The sequence below is a fragment of the Perna viridis genome, chromosome 1 (genome assembly GCF_037379345.1).
Source record: "Perna viridis isolate PV_CMFRI_1.1 ecotype Kerala chromosome 1, ASM3737934v1, whole genome shotgun sequence".
Lineage (NCBI taxonomy): Eukaryota > Metazoa > Mollusca > Bivalvia > Mytilida > Mytilidae > Perna > Perna viridis.
In genome coordinates, this window is record NC_142445.1 from 72245093 (window position 1) to 72270877 (window position 25785).

General features: G+C 32.3%; 1 protein-coding gene across 6 annotated transcripts in view; it reads right to left on the bottom strand.

The window, feature by feature from the left end:
• The window catches only part of LOC148630273 (importin-13-like), a 46641-nt gene extending 21459 nt beyond the window's left edge, over positions 1-25182 (bottom strand). For 4 of the 6 annotated variants that reach the window (XM_088564576.1, XM_088564579.1, XM_088564580.1 and 1 more), the window contains exons 1-14: positions 25095-25182; positions 23093-23206; positions 22172-22291; positions 19803-19861; positions 17941-18049; positions 15157-15255; positions 10476-10529; positions 9527-9599; positions 8434-8650; positions 6592-6676; positions 2875-3006; positions 2323-2403; positions 1727-1865; positions 880-929 (exon numbers count right to left, since the gene is read on the bottom strand). In XM_088564576.1, the coding sequence (XP_088420702.1) occupies positions 880-929; positions 1727-1865; positions 2323-2403; positions 2875-3006; positions 6592-6676; positions 8434-8650; positions 9527-9599; positions 10476-10529; positions 15157-15255; positions 17941-18049; positions 19803-19861; positions 22172-22291; positions 23093-23122 (1248 nt within the window). In that variant the 5' untranslated portion in view covers positions 23123-23206; positions 25095-25182. Of the gene's footprint in view, positions 1-879; positions 930-1726; positions 1866-2322; positions 2404-2874; positions 3007-6591; positions 6677-8433; positions 8651-9526; positions 9600-10475; positions 10530-15156; positions 15256-17940; positions 18050-19802; positions 19862-22171; positions 22292-23092; positions 23207-23877; positions 23957-25079 lie in introns of all 6 variants that reach the window. The other 2 variants (XM_088564578.1, XM_088564577.1) reach the window with 2 other exon arrangements.
• Between the last annotated feature and the right edge of the window lie 603 nt (positions 25183-25785).

Here is a 25785-nt window from a genome sequence, read left to right on the forward strand (position 1 = left end):
ACAAAAGCAAATGAGCAACTCGGACTCCACTAAAAACTGGAAGCATGGACCAGGTGCACCGGTAGGGTAAGCGTCCACTGCTTGGGCAGCCATGTGAGAAATAAGCAGGAAATTTGTTTGATGAAATGGTCATAATTACGAGCGGTAATTAATAAACAATATTACCTGGTATTACGAAATACAGTAAAAAATAACTGTTACCTGCAAATTTGGTTGCAAATAGCCATTTAGATAACACTCTAACTAATTATAATATGAGCCACATGCAAATGTGTTACGACATACCGTAAATGGTTATAATTTATTTATTAAAGGACTGATAACTCCACAACACGTAATAATGTCTTTCCAGTTTAAAAAAGAGTTTTTTAACATATCTGCTAGAGTTTGTTTATATATTTTGACAGTTTAAAAGTTTCAAAGTTTTTAAAGATAGCGGCAATGATCAATAATATTTGAATTCAATCGCCGGTTTGACTGTGTGAGTGATGGCTTATCGTTGATTGCAGTTTACCAAAAATTTTGAAAAGTGAATTAAACAAATCTTATGAAATGCATTGTAGATGAACATTTTTCTTGAAAAATCTTATATAAGTCTGACACTTTGCTGAAAAAAAATATCGACTTATCGACCTGAAAATACAGTAATTATATTTCTTCATGCACATCTACATAATATGATGCCCAACATTCCGATAAAATTTCATCAAAATCCCTTAAGCAGTTTAGGAGAAGTTACAAGAAATGTTAACAGACAGGATGATTCCTATATAACCCAATATATGCAGAGAGTATAATTTTATCTAACAGAATATCACGAGTCACATTTCATGATGTCATGAAGATGATTGACCTGAACAAAAGATAAGAATTACTAACCATAGTATCACCAATATCTTGTCTGTAACATCTGAATTGTTCAATTTCATCTGTCAATAATAAACAATCCAATGATTATTTCACTGGAGAACGAACTGACTACAGAACACGATAGGTTCATTAACTTTAGTTTTTAGTGGAGTCTGAGTTGCTTTAGCTTTTGTTACTTTGTATGCATTGTTTTGGACACTTTATGTTCTTTGTTGTGTTTGTCTGTTTTCCATGTCTGGTCTTTGTCCCTGGATTACATTATTTTGATTTTCGCAAGGATCTTGGTTCCCTTGACTGCTCTTTCAGTCTTAATAAATTGAAATTGGTACATTTTTCAAACAAACAAAAAATAGGTCATTGTATCTATTACCATCAGATTCAGTGGTATATTTCATAAAATTTTAAAGTTCAAATGGGTATTACACCCAGAAAATGAAGCAGAGAAAAAAAATTCCTGATTATATGCACAACTATACCTCATGTCCTAACTACCTAAAAAGTTTCATGAAATTTGGTTCAGGAGTTTCCCAAGAGTTGCACTACCAAAAGTGTAACAGACAGACAGATAGGATCTCACTTAAAAGACTAGGATATTTCTAGTTTTAGCCATGTGAGATTTCCATATCTTACCCACAGATGAGATATTATTGTGACGTCACAAAAAAGGAATTTCAGCAAGCAGGAAACAAAAGTGTGACAGACAGACCTGACAAAAACAATACTTCTCACTTAAAGAAACAAGGATATTCCTATTTTAGCCATGTGAATTAAATGTGATATCTAATGTGACAATGATTATACTAAATCTGGCAATGATTTCACATAATCTGGTAATGATGTGACAATACTTGTATACCTGCTGTCCATGAGCTGTAGACTGAATCATCAGGATACTGTACTTTTATTAACAAAACCTCGACCAGCGAGAAAAAGAAAGGTTGAATCACCGGTAACAAAACCTGACACCTGGACTGATCAGATTCTAAAACTTCATCCTAAAATACAAGTCACATCTATGATAAACCCGGTTAATTCTAGACTAATTAGATATTAATTTATTATGTTCATTCTAAAATATAAGAAACTGCTTTGGTGGAATGTATCATACTGATTTACTCGTAAACTTCTATTCAAATTCATTCCTGCTCATCTGCAGAAAGTGTGCAACTACAGTGTAAAGTTTCATTTGAAGCAATAAACCAGTTATAAGAAGCTTCACACATGATCAAATATTTGAAGTTTGATTAACTTCCTTAACAAGCATCTGGTCCTTGATGTCATACATATCACCATATCAGGTTTGGGAGGAGTTGACAAAGTACATTGATGGATGGACGGACAGACAGACAGACAAATAGACAAAAGTGACTCCTATTTAACCCTCAATTTTTTTTTAGGAAATTTCTTGATAGTTTATGCATACATTTAAAACAATGTAAAAATCAAACTTACCTGTATAACATACCAGAATGTGAAAGGCATATTACTGAAGTTCTCATCAACTGGAAAATGTCCAGGTATGGATGTGCAAGCCTGAAAAATACAATTAAAGTATAACATATTCTCTATAATAATAAGTTAGTCAAGATTGACAATACCATTCCCATAAAGTTTTAAAAAATTATGATCTAGATAATGTTAACCTATTCTTGCCAACACCATTCTGATCAAGTTTAGTTAATCAATACTTGCAAACACCATCCTGATCAAGTTTAAGTTAATCAATACTTGCCAACACCATTCCGATCAAGTTTAATTAATCAATACTTGCCAACACCATCTGATCAAGTTTACAGTAACCTATACTTGCCAACCCCATGATCAATTTACAGTAACCTATATTTTCCAACACCATTCTGATCAAGTTAAGTTAATCAATACCTGCCAACATCATTCCGATCAAGTTTAATTAATCAATACTTGCAAACACCATTCTGATCAAGTTTAAGCTAACCTATACTTGCCAACACCATTCTGATCAAGTTTAAGATAACCAATACTTGCCAACACCATTCTGATCAAATTTAAGACATTATTTTTTCTTTCATCTTCCTGACACTGTAATGCATCAATGATCAGTTTGGTATGATTTTCAGCCAGAGAAACAACAATTTGACAGATTCCCTGACAAACATCCTGAAAATAAACAACCAAAAAGGTCACAAAAGATGTTACTTAATGTAAGAATTTCAATTTGAAACATTAAACTGAGTAGAAAAAAATAAACCTACTGCTAATCTGTAAGCAAAAAAGATTAAACAGCATACAAAAATTCAGCTCCATTGGCAGTCAAAAGAAGTGTTGGTGGAGGAGTGATGATAAGTTAGATGAACAAGCATGATTACAGTTAATTAATCTGACATAAAAACACATGCTAAATCATTTATTTTTATGTAAGTTCTCCCTTAAAAAAAACAGTGCCCCTTGACTGGTTTCTGTGAAAATCAATCCCATCCAAGCTTAAATAGCTATTAACCTGTTACCAATGTTAGAAGGAAATAAGTAAATTAACCTATCCTAGAGCATTGTTCTAGCTAGTATTTAAAAATTGATGCAGGGAAGAGGACACATTAATGGTAGCATGTTTTTTTTATAACCATAAACAGGGTTGGGGTAACTGAAATCAGTAATTGCAATCAATTATAATTAAATACATTTTTGAAAGTAATTGCAAAGTACATTTGTATTTGTAATTCAAGAAATTTTCAAATAGTTGTATTTCACTACTTTTTGAAAATATTGATTTTATAAAAATACTTTTCAATTACATTTCAAATACATTGCCATTTAATGATAAGGTAGTTATGTATGCTAATAGGGCAAGATTGATCAAACAATACATATAATACTTAATTAAAAAAAACAAATTAAAATAATTATATTTTGAACAATATTACAATAAACCAGTGTTGATTAGTAATATATATTCAATTATGTTTTTGAAAAGAGCAAATTAATGCACATCAAAATAAATTCATCTCACCTTTGATCATTTGTCACACTTAACAGTTTTGTTAATGTCTTTGTTTAACATCTTAATCCACCTTGGACAGCCTACTTGGTCTACCCAGTGCTCTGAGGTCATATTCATACACCCAAATAACAACATTATTTGAAATTAAACATGAGGCTCCCAGGAGCCTAAATCGCTCTCCTGGTCCAATTCTTGCTTTTCAAGGGCAATAACTCTAACAAGAAGTTATCAGACAATTTCAACTCCATGAAGACTTTGGTATGACTTATCATGAGGATCATTTCATCAATCGGAAGTTTCATTCAATTTCAAGATATTGACTGAAAATTGCAAAAAAATGTCGTTTTTCATCTCTCAAGGGTAATAACCCTTACATGGAGTCATCATACAACTTTGATCCCTGAAGACTTTTATAGGCCTTATAATAAGGATATTTCAGCAATTGAAAGACATTGGCCAAACCAAATGGTTTTGGAGATATATGCAAAAAACTACTGTACAACTCCTATGTTCTATTTTTAATAAAGGCAGCAATGTTTTTTAACCAATCAAAAATCCAAAGAGTCATTTTGTTAAGGATACCCTAAAAAACTTACTTTCATTAAATTCTGTATAATAGTTTTTGAGAAGAAGATTTTTGAAAATATTAACATCAAAAACATCCAAAAAAGGCAATAACTCCAACATAGAAAGGTATCCATGATATTTTAAATATGTTGAAATAAAGAATTAAAATGTATTTCACATGCTATATGTTTACTTTACCTGAATTTGTAAAAAAAAATGGTGCAAATGTAGGATTTATTTTTGGCCAAAACGTAATATCCTTTTTGGCACAAATGTAATGTGAATTGGTGCAATAGTAAAGCAACAGAAAATATCATAAATGCATGCAATATAAAAATAGTCCTATTTGTAGAGGTTTCTTCTAAACTTAATTGTAATTCTGAAATACCCCCTACCCTCAATAAAAATTTTAAAAACTTTTAGATGTCACTACTTTCTATAATACCAAGTATGCACATCTCCCAAACATTTTCATAACTATACACATGACTTAAGGATTTATAATGTTCAGAAGATGTGATCAAGAAAAGGCAGGTTACATTCTTGTTTATGTCAAACAGTTTAATTTAGGGCGTTTCTTTACATTGATTGTATATCATGAGGTGAATGATTGAAATTTAACAAATGTTCAATATTGCTGCAACCATATTTCAAAATCATTTCTAATTAAAAGGAATATGACTTCATATTACAACTTTTGTTAAATATACCGTACTGTTGAAGATTAGCAAAAAAAGGTTGAAATAATACGTGAGGTAACTGATATTTTGAATATACAAACCTGTTACATGCAATTATTTACACACATGGTTCTAAAAATTAGACCTGTTAAATTGACAGTAATTTGTCAAATTAATTGTGCAGTAGAAATTAATTATAAACAAATGATCCGCTGTCCATGAAACGGTGATAGTTCCAACAAGGATCCATTTTCTACTTGTCAATTGACCACAATAATTACCTTATGAACAACAGGATGTGGTTTCATAAAGATGAAATGGTGATAGATCCAACCAGGATCCATTTTCTACTTGTCAACTGACCACAATAATTACCTGAGGTAATCAGGATGTGGTTTCATAAAGGTAACACCTCTTCATTGGCTTGGGATAATTAACAATTGTGTATTCTTAATGGGACATTCAGATAATTGTAATGGGGCACCAAAAGGGAACTTCATAGGACATAAGGGAGCAGGTGTGATTGGGGCTACGCACAGCACTCCTTTATTTTTCCTAGCAAGGATGCTGTAGAGAAAACAAATTATGATGACTGCATAGACTGACAGACAGACAGATAGATGGACAGACGAATGGGTGAACACATTACTAGTATACCCCAACCACTGGTTGCATGAGGTTTGATTATTTGATATTTTATTCAAATGAAAAGATGGAAGAAAAGAGCATGCTGTATTGATGATATGTCATATATGATATGAACCCAGCTCTAATCCTTCATAGTCTGGAAGAAATAAGTCCATTGGACACAAATGCCATCAATATCAAGGAAACAAGAACAGGAAATAGAAGTGTGTTATAGTGAAGTTATAAATATTAAAAGTAATCTGTCAAATGTTCATGAAAAAACTGAATTGAAAAAAATCAAATACTTTTCTTTATATACTAATCTGTACTGGTATTAGTACCGATCCAACTTAGTGACATCACAAGCTAATCTAAAGCTATTGGCAAAAATTAATAAAGTTTCCTAATAATCAATACCATAATTTCCTTCTATTAGAAATTCTAGAGTTCTGCCAGATAACTATCTACATTCGTTTTAAACATTTTGAATTATGCATAGCCTTGTGCATTTTACCAAAGCGAATTTTGCATAAAAGGTTATTTATTTTTGTTTACATGGATATGATTTTACATAAGAGCCAAACTTAATGCAAAGGTGATATTTTCCTTTAAATCAAGTGCTAAGCCAAAGTCTCAAATATAAAATCTAATTATCTGAAGCTTCAAATAAAATTCCAAAGCTTTCCTTTCAAATCATTACCATGAAGGATTGCTGAGAATAAAATGTCACATATGGTTACTATGGTTTTCTTGACAAAAAATTAATCAACAAATATGCACTACATAAAGATGACATTTAAAGCTAATGCCACTGATGCCTTAAAGTAAGGAATTCAACAGACATTCCCATAGTTGTTCTGGCTGTTGTCCTACCATGTCAGATGACTCTGTGGCTTTCTTGAACATCTCAGATAATGCTAAAACATTGGGCAGGAATTTCTGTATCGTGTATGGAAATCTGTAATCAAATAAATACATATCATTCTTCATGTACGGAAATCGGTCATCAAATAAATACATATAGTTCTTCATGTATGGAAATCTGTAATCAAATAAATACATATTGTTCTTCATGTATGGAAATCTGTAATCAAGTAAATACATATCGTTCTTCATGTATGGAAATCTGTAGTCAAGTAAATACATATGGTTCTTCAGGTATGGAAATTGGTCATCAAATAAATATATATATGGTTCTTCATGTATGGAAATCTGTAATCAAATAAATACACTTTGGTTCTATATATATTATGTCTGGTAAATTTGGCCAACAAGAACTGAGACCTCAACTGTAAAAAGGTACATTTTTAATACTACACAAAGTCAATGCATTGAAAAAAATGGATAACAGAAAGTCAATTTGCCAAACCAAAAAACCAGTTGAAAGAACATGTTGAAAAGATTTTCAAGTATCTGTGAGAATCTTCATTTTAATACAATCTAGAAGTACCAAGATTAAGCCCACTATGAGAATCCCCCCCCTCCCTGGTTCAAATGTGGACTTTTAAATGTAAAAAGCTTGTTGGATTATCTCCTTTTGGAATCATCCAACAGAAATCATATTTCTTCATGCACATCTACGTATAATAACCTTCCAATAAAATTTCTTCAAAATCCCTTCAGCGGTTTGCACTTACAAGATGGTAAAACCCTTATTTGGATCATTTCCCTTTGGAGTCTTCTGAGAGTAACTATCAGTAATTCCTTCATGTACATCTACATATGATACCCAATCTTCCTATGAAATTTCATCAAAATCCTTTAACATTTTGAAGGAGTTGCATCCCGAGGTTTTAACTTGTAAAACCCTGAATTTGGATTATCTCTCTTTGGAATCCTCTGACAGTAATAGAATACATTTTTGCACGTCTACATATGCAACCTCCCTATAAATTTTCATTAAAGTCCTTTGACCGGTTTACAAGAAGAAACATTTAAGAGGTTTCAACATGTAAAACCTTTAATATACCCCCAAACTATGTTAACATGATTTTCAATTGATCAATGAAAATCTGTATGAAAAAACAACATAAAAAACTTAACAGTGGGGAATCTATAGATAAAACAGGAAAATGTAATGAAACTGTGACAATAGAAAACATTAACAAGACATTCCATTATCTGTGAGAATCTAGACATTAGAAAACATTAACAAGACATTTCATTATCTGTGAGAATCTAGACAATAGAAAACATTAACAAGACATTCCATCACCTGTGAGAATCTAGACATTAGAAAACATTAACAAGACATTCCATTACCTGTGAGAATCTAGACAATAGAAAACATTAACAAGACATTCCATTATCTGTGAGAATCCAGACAATAGAAAACATTAACAAGACATTCCATTATCTGTGAGAATCCAGACAATTGAAAACATTAACAAGACATTCCATTATCTGTGAGAATCTAGACAATAGAAAATATTAACAAGAGAATCTAGACAATACAAAACATTAACAAGACATTCCATTATCTGTGAGAATCTGGATGAGAGATAAAATTAACAAGACATTCCATTACCTGTGAGAATCTAGACAACAGAAAACATTAACAAGACATTCAATCACCTGTGAGAATCTAGACAATAGAAAACATTAACAAGACATTCCATCACTTATGAGAATCTGGATGAGAGATAAAATTAACAAGACATTCCATTACTTGTGAGAATCTGGATGAGAGATAAAATTAACAAGACATTCCATTACCTGTGAGAATCTGGATGAGAGAAGACATTAACAAGACATTCCACAGATGTATCAAACAGATGTGGATTGTGCAGTGACTGAAAGACTTGTACAATAACAGATTCTCCTTCCATAATAGGCACACCAAACTCCACCCAACTGGAAAAACATTTTAAAGACTGTTCTTTCACATCTTCTGGAGTAGACTGTCCTAGCAAACTCTGCAGTAATGATATCACTAAAACAGAAATGTAAACTATGTATTAAACAAGCAAGGTACTGAATAAATAGGCAACCAGACTAACCCAAAATACCCTAAAATAAGAAAGAAAATTAATAAGATTTGTTTACTTTACATTAGATATCATTTTAATAGCCTTATTTGAAAATTATTAGATAAAAATGTGCGAGTTTTTCATGAAACTGAGTAGCACTCATTACATACACTTCCTGTAAACCCTACTGTAAGGCACATACATGTGTCTTTACAATTGGAGCAGAGACTTCAATATGGAAGTAATAATATAGGGTTATTGTATGAATACTGGGGAATATAATCCCTAGGATTTTTTAAAAATTTCAAAAGTTTCAAGTGCAGAAGACTAATTCTAAGACTGGTAATATTCCCCAGTAGTCATGCATTATCCCTTCTATTGTATGGCAATATAATTTAGTCTTGTTCAAAATGAACTTTTTTCACAGATAACATCTATATTTTATCTATATTTGCACTAGTGCAATATGGAAATTTATTTCATGCTGACGTTGCTGTCTATGGGGAAATTATATTGCTATTCAATAATAGTAAATACTTGATAGGAAAAGACAAAGCACTGAATCACCAAACCAGGTGCCTGTAAGGATACTAACTTATAAACAGGTTATAGGTTAGGAGCTAAAACAAATATAACTTATTTAATTCAAAATTTATTTACCTTATCATAACAAACATGCCCACTGAAATAAAGGATATTCCGCCATGAAACTGTCAGAACTCTGTTCAATTTATAAGGGGGTCAATAGATTACATATTTTTTAATTGATGGATAAATGCATACTGAAGTATTGGAGTGTAAAAAGAAGAATGATAATTAAAGGTAGTATTATACAGTACCATGTTGGAGTCCTTTGGTAAGTTCCTGGCGTAGCAATGTTCTTCTATTGTTTGCAAGACTGGAACTGAAAAACTAAACAACAAATCTTCCTATAACAACATGTACCAGTGAAGTCCAATCATACCGTCATAGAACACTATAACAACAGGTACCTGTGAAGTCCAATCATACCATCATAGAACACTATAACAACAGGTACCTGTGAAGTCCAATCATATCAACATAGAATACTATCTTTTTTTTTATTTTGCATTAATGGTCATCTTCTAACATTACATGTATTAAAGTGAAATTTATGTTAACAATATCACAGCAATTTTACAAAATGCACCACAAACTCTGAACAGCTGGATCAAGTTTTATCAGAACATCTGAGATTGATACAGCTCTAAATTTTGATTGTGATTAAAGATTGACACAGTGGAGATTCTGATAAGAATCAAACTGGTCAAAGACTTTTAAAATTTGCAATTACACATTTATTCAATAAGATCCAACGTCCAAATTTAAATTCACATCACATATAGAAATCTTCTGGTCCATGGACCTTGTAAGCACTATTCTATCTTTGTCTAATTTCAAAATTGGTCTTAACCCAGTTCTAAATGGACCATATTTAAACTATTTTGTTATCAAAATCAAATCCACCCTTCTTTTTGTAATATGTAACTGTAAAACAATTCCATTGCAATCCATTCAATTTCACCCAAGCAACTGAGTGGAAAATGTTTGTTTTTTGTCCCTTTTTGCCCTTCATTCACAGGCCCGTTTCAGACAGAGCCTTGCCCCCTAAGTACTATCATACAGAGTGGTAGTATTTTGGAGGCCAGGCTCTGTCTGAAACAGGGGCCTGTGCCTTCATTCTTAAAGTCTTGAGAGTTGCAATGCTAAACAGAACATTTGTTTTCTTTAATAATGTTAAATATTTCTTTACAATAACATACAAACCTCCTCTGGTAAAACACGAATTGTTTCCAGTAAAATCTGGAGTTTCTGTGATGTCTGAAAATAAACAACAGTAATAACTGCTAGTTCAACAATGGCAAATAAAAAAACAGACAATAAATTTATGAATTATTCTGATCCTAAAAACAGTAAATCATTAGTTTTTTTCATAATTTTCAAGTCCTTAAGGCTTCTTTCAGCTGATCAACTTCCCTGATAGGTATATTGTGATATCACAAAGAAACCCAATAATAATGCCATTTAAGTTAACTCATGGTTATATTGGAAAGCATTTATATTTTCATCAAAGATTGCTTTTTCCAAGTGAGAAAAATAATAAGCTTTTTTGCTGCAAGAATATTTAATAAATACTTATTAAACACTATACAAATTATCATGAGAATCCAGTGTACAATAAAAGAGTTTTGAACATTAGATCAGACATGTACAGTAGGCTGAACAATTTCTAAATCCATTACCAAATCTTTTTCAAAACCTGATAGACTTAATTCCTGACAATATACACATCCCAATATACTGCATAAGTTTAAAGAGAATCAAACAAGTAAAATAGGAGGAGTTTTGGATAAGACAGATGGTAACCTATATACCCCAAACTTTTCAGCAGAGGCATAATAGAGGAAAAAGTCCTCATAATGGTAATCAATGCAAATCTAAACTTTGACCTTAGAAGCACTTAAAGCCTGGTTTCTGTCTGATAGGAAGTTAACTTGCAATACAAAGGGTTACATACAAAGCAAGGATCTTTTTAGTATCATATCTTTACCAACAGCCTGAAAAAATAAATCTTAGTTGATATAAAACTGTAAAAGGCATCATTTAAAAAAAAAAACTTAAATTCAACTCTTAGAGGTTATACCTGCCACATAATAAGTCAACCACATTGCATACCCCAGTGACAGAAACTCATGGTTCTCAGTGAAAACCACTGTAACAGCCAACAAACACAGTTGTTCTTAGTTACATCCATCAAAATGACTTTTCATCACCATCAATTAATACCCATGATACATGTAGGTCACAGTATCATCTTAATATAACCTCCCATAGAGTATAAACACTTAGCACAGAGATATGTCGTACATGGTGGCTGTTATTCAATATTTGATAGTAACTACGGGGCATATGCATGGAACAGATATGGAATTGTAGTGTAGTAATACCCATGCAACTATATACCTTTGACCTTTCATGAGTAGTTCTAGTTAAATTGACCTTATAAAAAATTAACATTAAAATTTTAACAAGAAATTTAAAACCTTAAAAAGGAATTTCAAAGTAAAAAGACAGTGACTGTTGAATCAAACAGATATAGCATTGTAAGTGATTTTAATGCAACTACATACCAAATATGATTGACCTAGCAGAAAGGACTCATGTTTAACTGACCCAATCAGAAATCATAATAAGAAATTTGAAATTTAAGATGCAATATAAGTAAATAGACCATGACTGCAAGGGCACATGTATGAAAGGATACAAAATTGTGATGTAGTGATGCTAATGCATCTTCCAGCCAATTACAATTGACCTAGCAGACTGGCTTAATTAGACATTTCAAAGTCAATAGACCATGACTGTGAAGGAATATGCATGAAACAGATACTTATTTTTTGTGAAGTACTGATGCTAATGCAGCTGCATACCAGATATTTTGACCTAGCAGAAGTGATTCATGTTAAAATGGCATAATCATGAAACTTATAACAGAGTATATAGTGGCAACTATTTGCCTGCCCTGTGATGTGAAGGTTTCCTCATCATTCATTTAAGACCCATGGGTGGCCTTGAGTTGACATTTTTCATCCTGGTGGGCTTATTGTTTCCTTGACATATTCCCCATATCAATTCTCATTATATAACATTAAACGTGGACACCCAAGCTAATGCCAGAAAAGCATATCTAAGTGTCACCTTCAACTTTTTGGTGGGTGAGACAAAAAACTGTTTATCACAAGTTAACGACCTAAGTGACCAACCATTCTAAATGAATACAACATGCTTTTAAAATTTAAAATTCATCACACAAAATTATACCTTGAACCACCAAGATTCAAAACCTACCTGGCAGACCTCTCAGTGACAATTCAATGACAAACAAAATATTAAAGTCTTAAGCAAGGTGTCCTACCAAACTTGATTGACTACCTACAACACAGAGAGGATGTCCTGTCAAACTACAACACAGGTAGAGTGTCCTGTCAAACTATGACACAGACAGAGTGTCCTGTCAAACTACAGCACAGGCAGGGTGTCTTGTAAAACTACAATACAGGTAGAGTGTCCTGTCAAACTATAACACAGGTAGAATGTCCTATCAAACTACAACACAGGTAGTTTCCTGTCGAACTACAACACAGGTAGAGTGTCCTGTCAAACTATGACACAGGTAAGGTGTCCTGTCAAACTATGACACAGGTAGAGTGTCCTGTCAAACTACAACACAGGCACAGTGTCCTGCCAAACTACAACACAGGTATGATGTCCTGTCAAACTATGACACAGGTAGTTTCCTGTCAAACTACAACACAGAGAGGGTGTCCTATTAAACTACAACACTGATAGAGTGTCCTGTCAATCTACAACACAGGCAGGGTGTCCTGTCAAACTACAACACAGGTACAGTGTCCTGCCAAACTACAACACAGGTATGAAGTCCTGTCAAACTATGACTCAGGTTGAGTGTCCTGTCAAACTACAACATAGGTAGGGTGTCCTATCAAACTTGATTGAATCAAACATAAACCAGAGAACACAAAGTTGACCTTCACCTTCACAATTTGTTGATAGACATAACAGCTTTTGTAATTCAAAGAATACATGATCTGGATTTAGGTATGTCACAATCCACTATCTAATTTCTTGGTATATTGTTAAGACGCATCACAACAAGGAGGATTTCAGTGAAAATCAGTAATGTACAAGACTAACAACAGCTGATAAAATTCTAAGTGGATAAATCTAGGTTTTAGATCACCAATTCAACCAATGAGCATTTGGAACGTACAAAAAAATAGTCCTACGCAGAAATTACCGCCTGTTCCTCATAGTGCTGTGAAAAAAGTTCTCATTTTATTTTAAACTTTAAACTGTTTCTGAAAGGAACAACATTTCTGTACATTTTAAAGGTGCATTTTGTTTCTTGTGATGTGAAGCCTAATCTCCATAATGATTTCTTATTATACCCCTATCTTGTGAAAACACTGGGATTTCCCATGCTATTTATAGACCCTTCACTTTCAGTGACCAGTACTGCACTGCAAGTCTGCTAACCCCAAATGCCATTCTGAGGATTGTGAGCCGACATATGTAGAATCATGCTGATATATAGTCCTCCGCAGGTTAAAGTTAAGGGTTACGATAGCACAATTATGTCTCCTCGGTATTCAGCCAGATCTTCACTCCACCACACAGCCCAGTGGAAAATACAGAAACGTTCACGATTGGTGGATAATAAAAAAGATATTTTCATGAAAAAATTGTACGAACAGTAAGGAACCAAAAGTATCAAATTTGAAAGCTAGCAGCACATATATGTGTATTTTATGGAGCACTTAAGGCTTAGGGTGGCTACTGAAAAAATGTTTGAACAAGTATGTCCTTTTTGAACCTTAATTTACTGGCAGAAACACTGCATGACATGGTGGTTTTTTTTTCAAAAGCTATATGGGTGTATTTTAGCAACATTGTGTTAGATTAGAGAAATTTCACCCAGATCTATTTTTAGATTTAAGTGGAAGTGAGGACAACCCCCTCCTCACATACAGAAATTGCATTGTGAATAATTGCACTCTTGTATCCTATAGCAAAATGCCATTTTTACGTTATGACAGATTAAAAAAACACTCTATGGCAACAATGCTTAGCATTTAGTGTGAAATGAAAATTTATGACGTTGTAAGCCCCGTACATTGCACAGTTCAAATTCTATAATCTGTTTCTTTCTTCTATGCAATTTTTCCTTTCAAATAAGGATTGCGCAGAGATTCATTACACCACCAATAGTATACATAATTACTTGACATCATGTTGCATGTTTTCGCATGTCTGAATAACAAGCAAGAGAACTGTTGTAAAAAAATTAATATGAATGCTATAAAAATACAGGAAATTGCCATTTTGCAATTTTATAGTTTTACCATAAAACAGTTAAAACAATACTCTATAAAGTATGGATACTTTTCATATTTAGCGTGATATGAACAAAATGTTTTGCATTAGATATTGTACTATAAAGATGATAGTATCTTCCAATTTGCTTAAAGGTGTAGTTTTCAACTGATTTGGCGTGTTATAGTCTGTTTCAAAAAGCTGTTTTTATTCTGAAATCCATTATTCCGAGATAAAGGTTAAAAATTCGCCGAAATTACCACATGACATTGTGGTTTTTATTTCAAAATTTAAAAGCTATATGGGTGTATTTTAGCAACATTGCGTTAGATTAATTTCACCCAGATCTATTTTTAGATTTAAGTGGAAGTGAGGACCCCCCCCCCCCCATATGGAAATTGCACTATGAATAATTGCACTCTTGTATCCTAAGTTAAAGTCCAGAGAAGTCACTGAATATTGTGAAATTTGTATTGAAGCCTATGGGAAGTGGAATTAGTGGTTTCTAGACTGAAAGGATCAAGAAACTTGAATATAGTATTTAGTTACTTACATTTAAGTTAGGAATTCCATCTCCCTGAAAAGTCTGTATGAGTGTCAATAAGGGATCAGGCCAATGCTCTGGTGTCATGTGTAGTATAAGAGAAGAGACCTATAAATAAGTCAATGTAAAGAATAAGAAAGACTCCTATAGAATCTACTAACCTGGAGTTCCTAAATACATGTATAAATCTACTCACCTGGAGTTCCTAAATACAGGTATACTCAAAACAAATACAAATATTGCATTCCGTTAATTTATTGTTTACTTAATAAAAGGGTTGAAAATCATACTACATATGTTTAAAGAATTACTATACATGTTTAATGAATACTATGAAAGTTTGTTCCCTTGATTACTCTTTAACAATGAACTTCACATGTTTAATGAATACTATGAAAGTTTGTTCCCTTGATTACTCTTTAACAATGAACTTCACATGTTTAATGAATACTATGAAAGTTTGTTCCCTTGATTACTCTTTAACAATGAACTTCACATGTTTAATGAATACTATGAAAGTTTGTTCCCTTGATTACTCTTTAACAATGAACTTCACATGTTTAATGAATACTATGAAAGTTTGTTCCCTTGATTACTCTTTAACAATGAACTTCACATGTTTAATGAATACTATGAAAGTTTGTTCCCTTGATTACTCTTTAACAATGAACTTCACATGTTTAATGAATACAGAATATGTTTAATGAAGTATTTTTTAAAGAATGGATAAGGTGAGACTGGCCCCCTTATTTTTGTGAAAAGTGATGTTTGAGTCCAAGCATACTTCTACTAGCTGAATAAAAATGTTGAACCTAAAGATAAACCTTTCTGTTTTAAATTTTTAATAAGTAGGGAAGTACACCTTCGAAGGTGGGACGAGGTTGAAAATTTGATAAGAGATTCAGGTCTCAAATATCGAGGTATTGATCAAAATAAAACATTGAAAAAGTCTGGAGGCAACTTGATGTGGGATATTTTAATTTGTTTTTCTAACCATATTGGTCAGAATACCTACATTTATCATGATGAAATGTTCAAGCGATGGAAATCGTCCGCCATTAAAAATCTTGCTGTACATCTCCCCCCGCAACATATTTATTATCATACTATTAAAATTATGCTAGATTCCAATCCTTGCTATATATAAATCCTTGAAAAAAATTTCATGAAAATTGCTTGAGGGGTTTTGAAGTAACTCCTTTTTTAAGGATAAAGTCCAAAAATTAGAAAAAAGGAAAATGAAAATATTCATAACAACTGAGCTAACGTAAACTATTATCAAAGTTAAATGTAAATGGGTGCAACAACTACTGAGTTATAATCTGAAAACTGATTAAACCCCCTTTTTTATTGAACTAAGTTCTGTAACTCTAAATCATAAATTTCGTAAATTTACAAAAATTGAATCAGAGCTTACATCAATAATATGATGAAGGTGGAACCTTTTAACGCTCCTGAAGAAACATTAATTAAAAACAACTTTAATAACTTTTGTCAGCTCTGATTTGATATATTGTACTTATAACCCTAAAATATGGTAAATTTTGTAAAAATATATGTTCTAAAGCATTATACTAATTGTCATGGTCTGATATGTCTATTGGCCTAAATGTCCGGCATGCATAAGGAATTATTGGTTGCAACAACAATCTGGAACAGTGTTGAACACCCTTCCCAACCATTTCAGGACAGAAAACAGCTTTTCTCATTTCAAAAGCTTAATTCATTCCTGGAATGGTTTGGAATGTCACTGTTAAGCATGCAGGTAACTTTCTGTTCTATATCATGCTTATTTTAACTATACGTTTTGTTTGGCTTCTACTTGAATAATAGTACTTCTGCTTTAGACTTAGTTTCTGCATGTTTATATACTTTTATGCTTAGTTCTCTGCTGTATTATGATGTTTTAATATTTGCATGCTATGCTTATTTTGTGCTTGATTGTATATATAGCTTTGTGTATATATCCTTGCCTTTTTTATGTTATGTTATTGTTTTATATTTGGTCAAAAGCTCCTTAGAGCTTATGTGTTTGTATTTATGACATGCAGAACTAAAATAAAGTTTTCTTATCTTATAATCTTATCTTATCTAGTCATGGTCCAAAATATCTATGGGTCAAATTGTCCAACATGTAATTTTCGTAAACTTCTGGCACCATACTGCAGAGTTATGGCCAACCCTATCTTAATAAAGCTAGGATTCGATTTGTATTTAATGCTCAAAACTAGCGAATATTTTCCGAGACTGGTATACAGAACCAAGTTTACAATACAACAAAGTATTAACAAACAAATCACAAAAGTTTCATAGCCATTGCTGCATGGGTTTTTCAGTTATAGTCCAAAAACATAAAATCCCCTCATTTCTGTAAGAATAAGTTTCGTAACTCAGAAGCAATTTTGTACATGTTACCCTACAAAACAATCATACTAACTTTCATTGAATTCTATCCAGCAGTTTTACAGGAGAAGAGGTTTGAAAGTAATAACACAAAAAATCCAAACAACCACATCGTGTAGGTTACCCTATAGAACATTGATACAAAGTTTCACAGAATTCTGTACAGTAGTCCCCGACGGAAGGATGTTTTTTTTTTTGAAAAAAATGTTAATTTCAATGACATATTCATCGACAGCAATAACTGATGTCAAGTGATGCCAATAGCTCACATGGCCTATGGTAGATTGGTAATATTCTATTTCCATTTTAAGAAATTCAGAATGGTACTGGGCAACTTCTTACATATGTTAAATGAAACACTAAAACTATCTAATGAAGCACAAAACCTACAGCTACACACAGTCTTGTTAACACAATTTTTGGACCAGATCCAAACTCTATAATTTTCTGTAACAAATTGTTTCGTAGCCCTTCATATTGTTCTGGTGGAACTTCATTCCTACAAAATATCAAAACAAAAGGGCCTCTAAGAATTAAAAAGCACATCACTTTTTTAAAATAAAAAAGTTTGGTAAATCTTGAATGAGAATTAAAGTTTCTTTGTAAATTTAATTATGTTAACTATATTTCACAAAATTATTTTGATTTCTAAATGTTTTTCTTTTTAATGAACATACAGTAAAGACACCAATATCTGATACAAAGTAAAGGTTCGCCAATACCTGAAACGGAGTCAAGGTTTACCAATATCTGAAATGGAGTAAAGGTTTACCAATATCTGTAACAGAGTAAAGGTTTACCAATATCTGAAATGGAGTAAAGGTTTACCAATATCTGTAACAGAGTAAAGGTTTACCAATATCTGAAATGGAGTAAAGGTTTACCAATATCTGTAACAGAGTAAAGGTTTACCAATATCTGACATTTAGTAAAGTCACCAATATCTAATAATTAGTAAAAACTCACCAATATCTGATACTGGGTTAAGGTTCATCCTCATCTGATACAGAGTAAAGGTTCAACAAAATCTGATACTGCGTAAAGTTTCACCAATATCTGATCCTTAATAAAAACTCACCAATATCTGATACTGAGGAAATATTCATCAATATCTGATACTTAGTAAAGACTCATCAATACCTGATACTGAGGAAAAGTTCATCAATACAATGTATCTGATACTGAGGAAAAGTTCATCAATATCTGATATTTAGTAAAGGTTCACAGATATCTAAATACTTAATCAAAACTCACCAATATCTGATACTTAATAGAAAAACTTACCAATATCTGATACTAAGTAAAATCTCTCCAATATCTGATACTGAATAAAGGTTCACCCATATCTGATACTAAGTAAAGCCCACCAATATCTGACACTGAGTAAAGGTTCACCCATATCTGATACTAAGTAAAGCCCACCAATATCTAATACCGAGTAGAGATTCACCAATACCTGATACTTAGTAAAGGTTCACCAATATCTGATACTTAGTAAAGGTTCACCAATATCTGATACTTAGTAAAGTCACTAATATCTGATAATTGGTAAAAACTCACCAACATCTGAAATTGAGAAAAGGTTCACCAATACCTGATAGAGAGTAAAGGCTCACCAATATCTGATACTCAGTAAAACTTCACCAATATCTGATACTAAGTAAAGGTTCACCAATATCTGATACTCAGTAAAACTTCACCAATATCTGATACTTAGTAAAGGTTCACAAATACCTGATACTTAGTAAAAACTCATCAATATCTGATACTGAGGAAAGTTTCATCAATATCTCATACTTAGTAAAAGTTCACCAATATCTGATACTGAGTAAAGATTCACCACTATCTGACACTTAGTAAAGGTTCACCATTATATGTTACTTAACTAATACACAAATATCTTATATTGAGTAAAGGTTCATCAAATATCAGATACTGAGTAAAGATTCACCAATACTGATACTTAAAAACCACTCGCCAATATCTGATACTTTTTAAAAACTCACCAATACCTGAACTTAATAAAAACTCACCAATATCTGATATTTAGGAAAGACTCACCAATATCTGATACTGAGTAAAGGTTCAACAATATCTGATCCTTAGTAAAACCTCACCAATATCTGATCTTAGTAAAACCTTACCAAAATCTGATATTTAGTAAATGTTCACCAATATCTGATACTTAATAAAAACTCAGCAATATCTAATAGAAAAGACCCATCAATATCTGATACTTAGTTATAACTCACCAATATCTGGATATTTTGACATGAAGTGAGTTGGCACCAAAATACTGTACTTCAGCAGGCTACAATGATAAATGATGCATTTCACTAATCAGCGATAACATTACCCAATTGTCACCCTTCATATTGGTCAAACCACCCAGTGGTCAACCTTCCCAGAGGTCACAGTTCCAGTGGTAACCCTTACCAATGGTCACACTACCCAGCGGTCATCCTTCCCAGTGGTCATCTTCCCAGTGTTTACCTTTCCCATTGGTCAACCTACCAAGTGGTCAAACTACCCAGTGGTAACACTACCAAATGGTCAACCTTCCTAATGGTCAAACCACTAATGCACTTATTGGGATGACAAAAAAAGCTATGAAATAGTCTCCCTTTTGTGAATTGAGGGACCATTATTTTGGATCATTCTGTAAATAAGGACCCCTATAGCATTCGTTATAATATAATGAAAATAAAGCAATATGATTCTGTGCCAATGGATTTCCCTTAATACCCAATCTGCTTTCAAATGTAACTATTCATAACATAATCAGGTATTTTGAGGCAATCTTAGTTGTGAAATTTCACGGTTACCAAGACACTGCAAAATTGATAGTTTTTACTTTATTTTTACATCAAAAAGTACAAGATTAATGACAAGTTTCCTAACTAGTTCTATACAATGTACATGTACATTTAGATTCAGCAAAAGAAATTACACATATTTTACACCAAATTGCAAAATAATTCATTCTAAAAAAATTGACCAGTTACACGGTACATGTACTACATTAGTACTCCTAAAAAATGTGTCAAGTACTGAAATTATGAATATAAAATATTCCAAAATAATGCACCTTTTTATGAATATTAAACCATCTGTTGAAACTAATTAATTCTATATAATAAACTGGGGTAAATAAAAATACATTTAACCAAACAGTCCAAGGAGTATTTGCTATTTCAACAAAGCTATGTTCCTCTAAAAGTATGACTTAAACCACAGATCAGCTTCAAACAATCGGATAAAAGAAATCAAAGGAAGTACCAAGGGATAACAAACTGATGATAAAAGATATCAAAGGGAAGTAACCAAGGGATAACAATCTAATAATAAAAGAAATCAAAGGAAGTACCAAAGGATAACAAAACTGATGATAAAAGATATCAAAGGGAAGTAACCAAGGGATAACAAACCGATGATAAAAGATATCAAAGGGAAGTAACCAAGTGATAACAATCTGATGATGAAAGATATCAAGGAAGTAATCAACGGATAACAAACTGATGATAAAAGAAATCAAAGGGAAGTAACCAAGGGATAACAATCTGATGTTAAAAGATATCAAAGGGAAGTAACCAAGGGATAACAATCTCATGATAAAAGATATCAAAGGAAGTAACCAAGGGATAACAAACTGATGATAAAAGAAATAAAAGGGAAGTAACCAAGGGATAACAATCTGATGATGAAAGATATCAAGGAAAGTAATCAAGGGATAACAATCTGATGATAAAAGATATCAAAGGGAAGTAACCAAAGGATAACAATCTGAGGTCTCACTAACCACTTCCGGGTCAAATGGCCACCCCCCTATGTAGTACCAAAAACACACTGAACCTAGACATATGCATTGTAAGTGCATTATTTGTGTGTATTATGATTAAAAGTAGTCAAAATAAAGCTGAGAATGTGTACTTTAAAATCATATATGTAATTAACTACAAAAGTATATGAATATTGTTTACATGTGTGAGTAATTTGCCTCCATGCTGTCAGTTAGCAGAACAGGTAAAAATGTGGATTTTCAGTATTATTTATTCAAGTAAATTTTGTGAAGAATTTCTACTATGATCGTACCATTAGCATAATGATTTTGGAAGCCTTATTTTCCAAGCTTCGCAACGGTATGCAGCTTTAAGATGTCATTTGTCCTGGGAATTCACAGTGAGACTTTGAAAATTACTTTTTTAACATGTAAAGTAATGGAAAGGTTAGAAGTGGTTAGTGAGACCTGATGATAAAAGATATCAAAGGAAGTAAAGGGATAACAATCTGATGATAAAAGAAATCAAAGGGAAGTAACAAAGGAATAACAAACTGATGATAAAAAATATCAAAGGGAAGTAACCAAGGGATAACAAACTGATGATAAAAACATCAAAAGGAATAACCAATGGATAACAAAGTTATGATAAAAGATAACATATGTTGCATGTACACTGTAATGTTATTCTAAAGACACCCCATTAGTTTTAAATCCTATCACATGATATGTTCTTCATCGGTTACTATCAGTAGTATGATTTCCACAAATGGCACTAAAATTACTTAGTGGTGGAATAATGTTATTCATCAACCCTTCAATTATCAAGAATAATTGACCAACCTTCTGGTAATCTAACAATTCCCAGCAGAATGACCATGCTTCTGTAGAAATCTGAGCTTTAATTAACCAATCATTAATGTGTGGTTGAACCATAGACTGATGGTAAAACTGGGAAACTGCCTGTAAAATAATATCCTCAATATAGTCCTACAAAATATAGTCTAACCTAATAGATTATACATCCTGTAATATATTTTATAACATATTTCAGTTTCTTATACTATTATCAAGAAAATTCACTCCCATTTTCTGAATATGATATGCAAAAAAAGCCCTTCCAGGGATGTCAATAGAAGCCTTCAACCAGCAAAATTGGATGGCTACTTGCTCATCTTTCGAAGGCTACTCTATTTTACAATATTGCCTTCTGCTTTTTCTTACTTAAAATACTACTGACATCCCTGCCTTCCCTATATAGTATTAAATTAATAATTATGTCAATTAAGAAAACTGTCACCTAAGTTTACTTTAATTAAATAAAGAGCTTTGCTGAACAAAGCATGATACAACCACAGATTATCAAACTCTGTTCACTTGGGGCACATGTGGACATAAATCCACACAATATTAGTTGGGAATATGTAACAAAGGTTCTTTGAAAGCTTCATTCAATTCCATTCCATAGTGTGGGAGGAGTAATGGATAACAGATGGGTAACCTTCTGCTTAAGGAAAGGAAGGAAGGTCAGACAACAATATAATCACTAAATAATACCCCCCCCCCCCCCACCCCCCCCCTGGCAAGTGTTCAGCTACTATAATAAAAGTATGTTGTCCAGTGTTGTTGACCTCGTTAATTTTGGATTTTCCTTATTGACAGTTATTTTATGCAACATGTAGCAACAAGTTCAAAAAAATACTGCATTAACATGACTTCTAAGGCAGCAACTTATATCTGCATTGGATTCTTTCAGAAACTTACTTGTTGTACATTTTCTGCTGTGAATGCCATTACAGAACAGCATAAGTTACTAACACTGTATTATGTTATTCCATTAGAACTTTCAACAACTTCCTAGCAACACATCTTTAAAAACTGTAAAAAAAAAAAAAAAAGCACTGATAATGCATTACATTCTATTTGGTGGAAGTATTTCCAAAACATTTAAATGATAATTTTTTTGTGGTGTCAATATAATAAGATATTTTTCTCATTATATACCAATAATTGAAGGTTTTGTTGTTCTGAATGATAAAATTATGTATCAAATGAACAAGTATGTACAATAAATTGTACAATGTATGTGGGGAGATCTTATCTCCATGTATAATGTATGTGGGGATATTACCCACAACAACATCATCAACAATGTCATTATATAGGTACAGTTTCATCCTCAAGAAAAGCATAAACTCATAATATTGTCAAATTAATTATGATTGAAAAAAATAAAATGAAGACAAGCATATTCATATACAAATCAAGCTGATTTTCACTACGTCAATGGTTATTAATATTTGCTTTTAAACTTCAAATTTCTTTACTGCAACAAAAAAAAGATAATAAAAAATTTTGAAATCTATGAACAATACGTATTGAAATCATGGCTTTATGGATTTTCAATCAACTAACATTGTATTATTTCATGATATTGTATATAACTTATTTTTGGGGGAGGTTGCTTAAAGTCTAATATAGTTTTTTCTACATAGGTTGATGTATGTTAGTGCATATAATGTTGTTTTTTTAATGCACACTACACATACCTCCAACAAGTGTGTGTACAATATGGCTGACAATTAGGGAAGTTCTGATAACTCATTGAAGCTTTAAATGGGCCCATTACTGTATAATAAAATTGTAGAAATGTTTAACATGGCATATAGCATTATAATGTTGATGCACCAGTTCAGTTTAAATTGCAATGAATTTGCAGTCAATATCAAGATAACTATGATAAGTTGTCTTCCAAGATAAATACATGTATGTATGTTTTCTTATCGTGTAACATCTTTATTGGTATCTTGTGCAATCCTCTAGACTCTAGACGTGTAATTTTTGGAAGGGCTGCATCGTCATGACTCAATGATCATATATCCATGAAGTTAGCTGGTTGGCATCTTCTTTTAGACTTTATAAATATATTAATTTTGTATTTCTAACATCGTTGGGAATTTTTCAGACCCTTCTGTCCTTACGTTCTCTTCCCCGATCAATTTGATCCGATGAAGCAGGGTAGCAAATAGAGTCATCACATTCTAGACATTTGTATAATACTGCTTTGTTGTGACATGTATCATTAATTTGATCTTCTATCCTACGTAACATAAACAATAAATGAGCTGTCCCGTACTACCATACATCGTGTTCTGTTACAGCCCCAGATTAATCCTACAAGGAGGAATGACACGGCCAGCAAAAGCTATATTTTCATATGGCCCAGCTAGCCAAATGGTCTAGGGCACTGAAGTTGGTGCAGGTGGTGTTGCCAAAGATATCACAGCGGTACAAGTGTAAGTCCAGTGGAAGGAATGACAAAAACTTTGCTTGCAAATTTGACAGTTCTAACATCACTGGGAATTTTTCAGACCCTTCTATTTTAGTAATATATGTATATACGTGTTACAGTAGAAGTGTATAAGTAGGAATTATATATAATTGCTGAAAATTTCAGCAAATAAAAAATAACTGAAGAAATCACATTTAGAAACTTATTGAAAATATACAGGCAAGGGAAATAGGTACTCCATTCCAAATTATTTGTAAATTGTCCCTTTAACATATTTCAGTGATCACCTGGTCACAGAAGTAAGTTAAAATCCAAATAAAAAAATAAATATTCCTACTAATAAATAACTACTGTGTAACATATATATACAAGTTTACAAAGAAATGTTTGCAAAATCAAATATATATATCAACATTTGTAACCCCAACAATAGGTAAGCTTACTACCATATTATCTTACAGTTTATAGTTTTACCATATGCATTTAGTTTTTCAATTAAAAAAATCACACTTTTCTTGTGTTTTGTTGTCCGTGGAATTCAAAGAAAAGCCTAGAGGTGTTCCGAGGGAAGATACTATTTTTAGACCAATAACGGAGAGAAACCCGTCACAGGCATAAATTTTGAAAGAATGAATAAACCTTTATTGTTTTGTAACGGGGGTCTGACATGGCTAAAGAATTAATCCTTCAGCCAAGTCAATTAACTCGCAAACTAATAGTAATCAAGGGAACCAAGGTGATAGCGGTAATCAAAATAATGTAATCCAGGGACAAAGACACAGTGGACAAAGACATTGAAAACAGACATACACAACAAAGAACATAAAGTAACTAAAATCACACATACAAAGTAACAAAAGCAAATGAGCAACTTGGACTCCACTAAAAACTTGCAGCATGGACCAGGTGCGCTGGTAGGGCAAACGTCCTCTGTTAACCAATTAAGCTTTGCCTGTTCTAATTAAAATGGCAGATGTTAATATTTTTATCATTTTTTTTACTTTTTAGTCGCGACGAAAATATCTTTGGATTTTGGTTTATTTTAACTACACAAAAAGCGAGCAAAAAAAAGCCAGGAAAATCTTATAAACTTCATGAGATATCTTATAAACTGTATATTATATGAGATATCTTTTATATTTTACAAGATATCATCATAAATAGA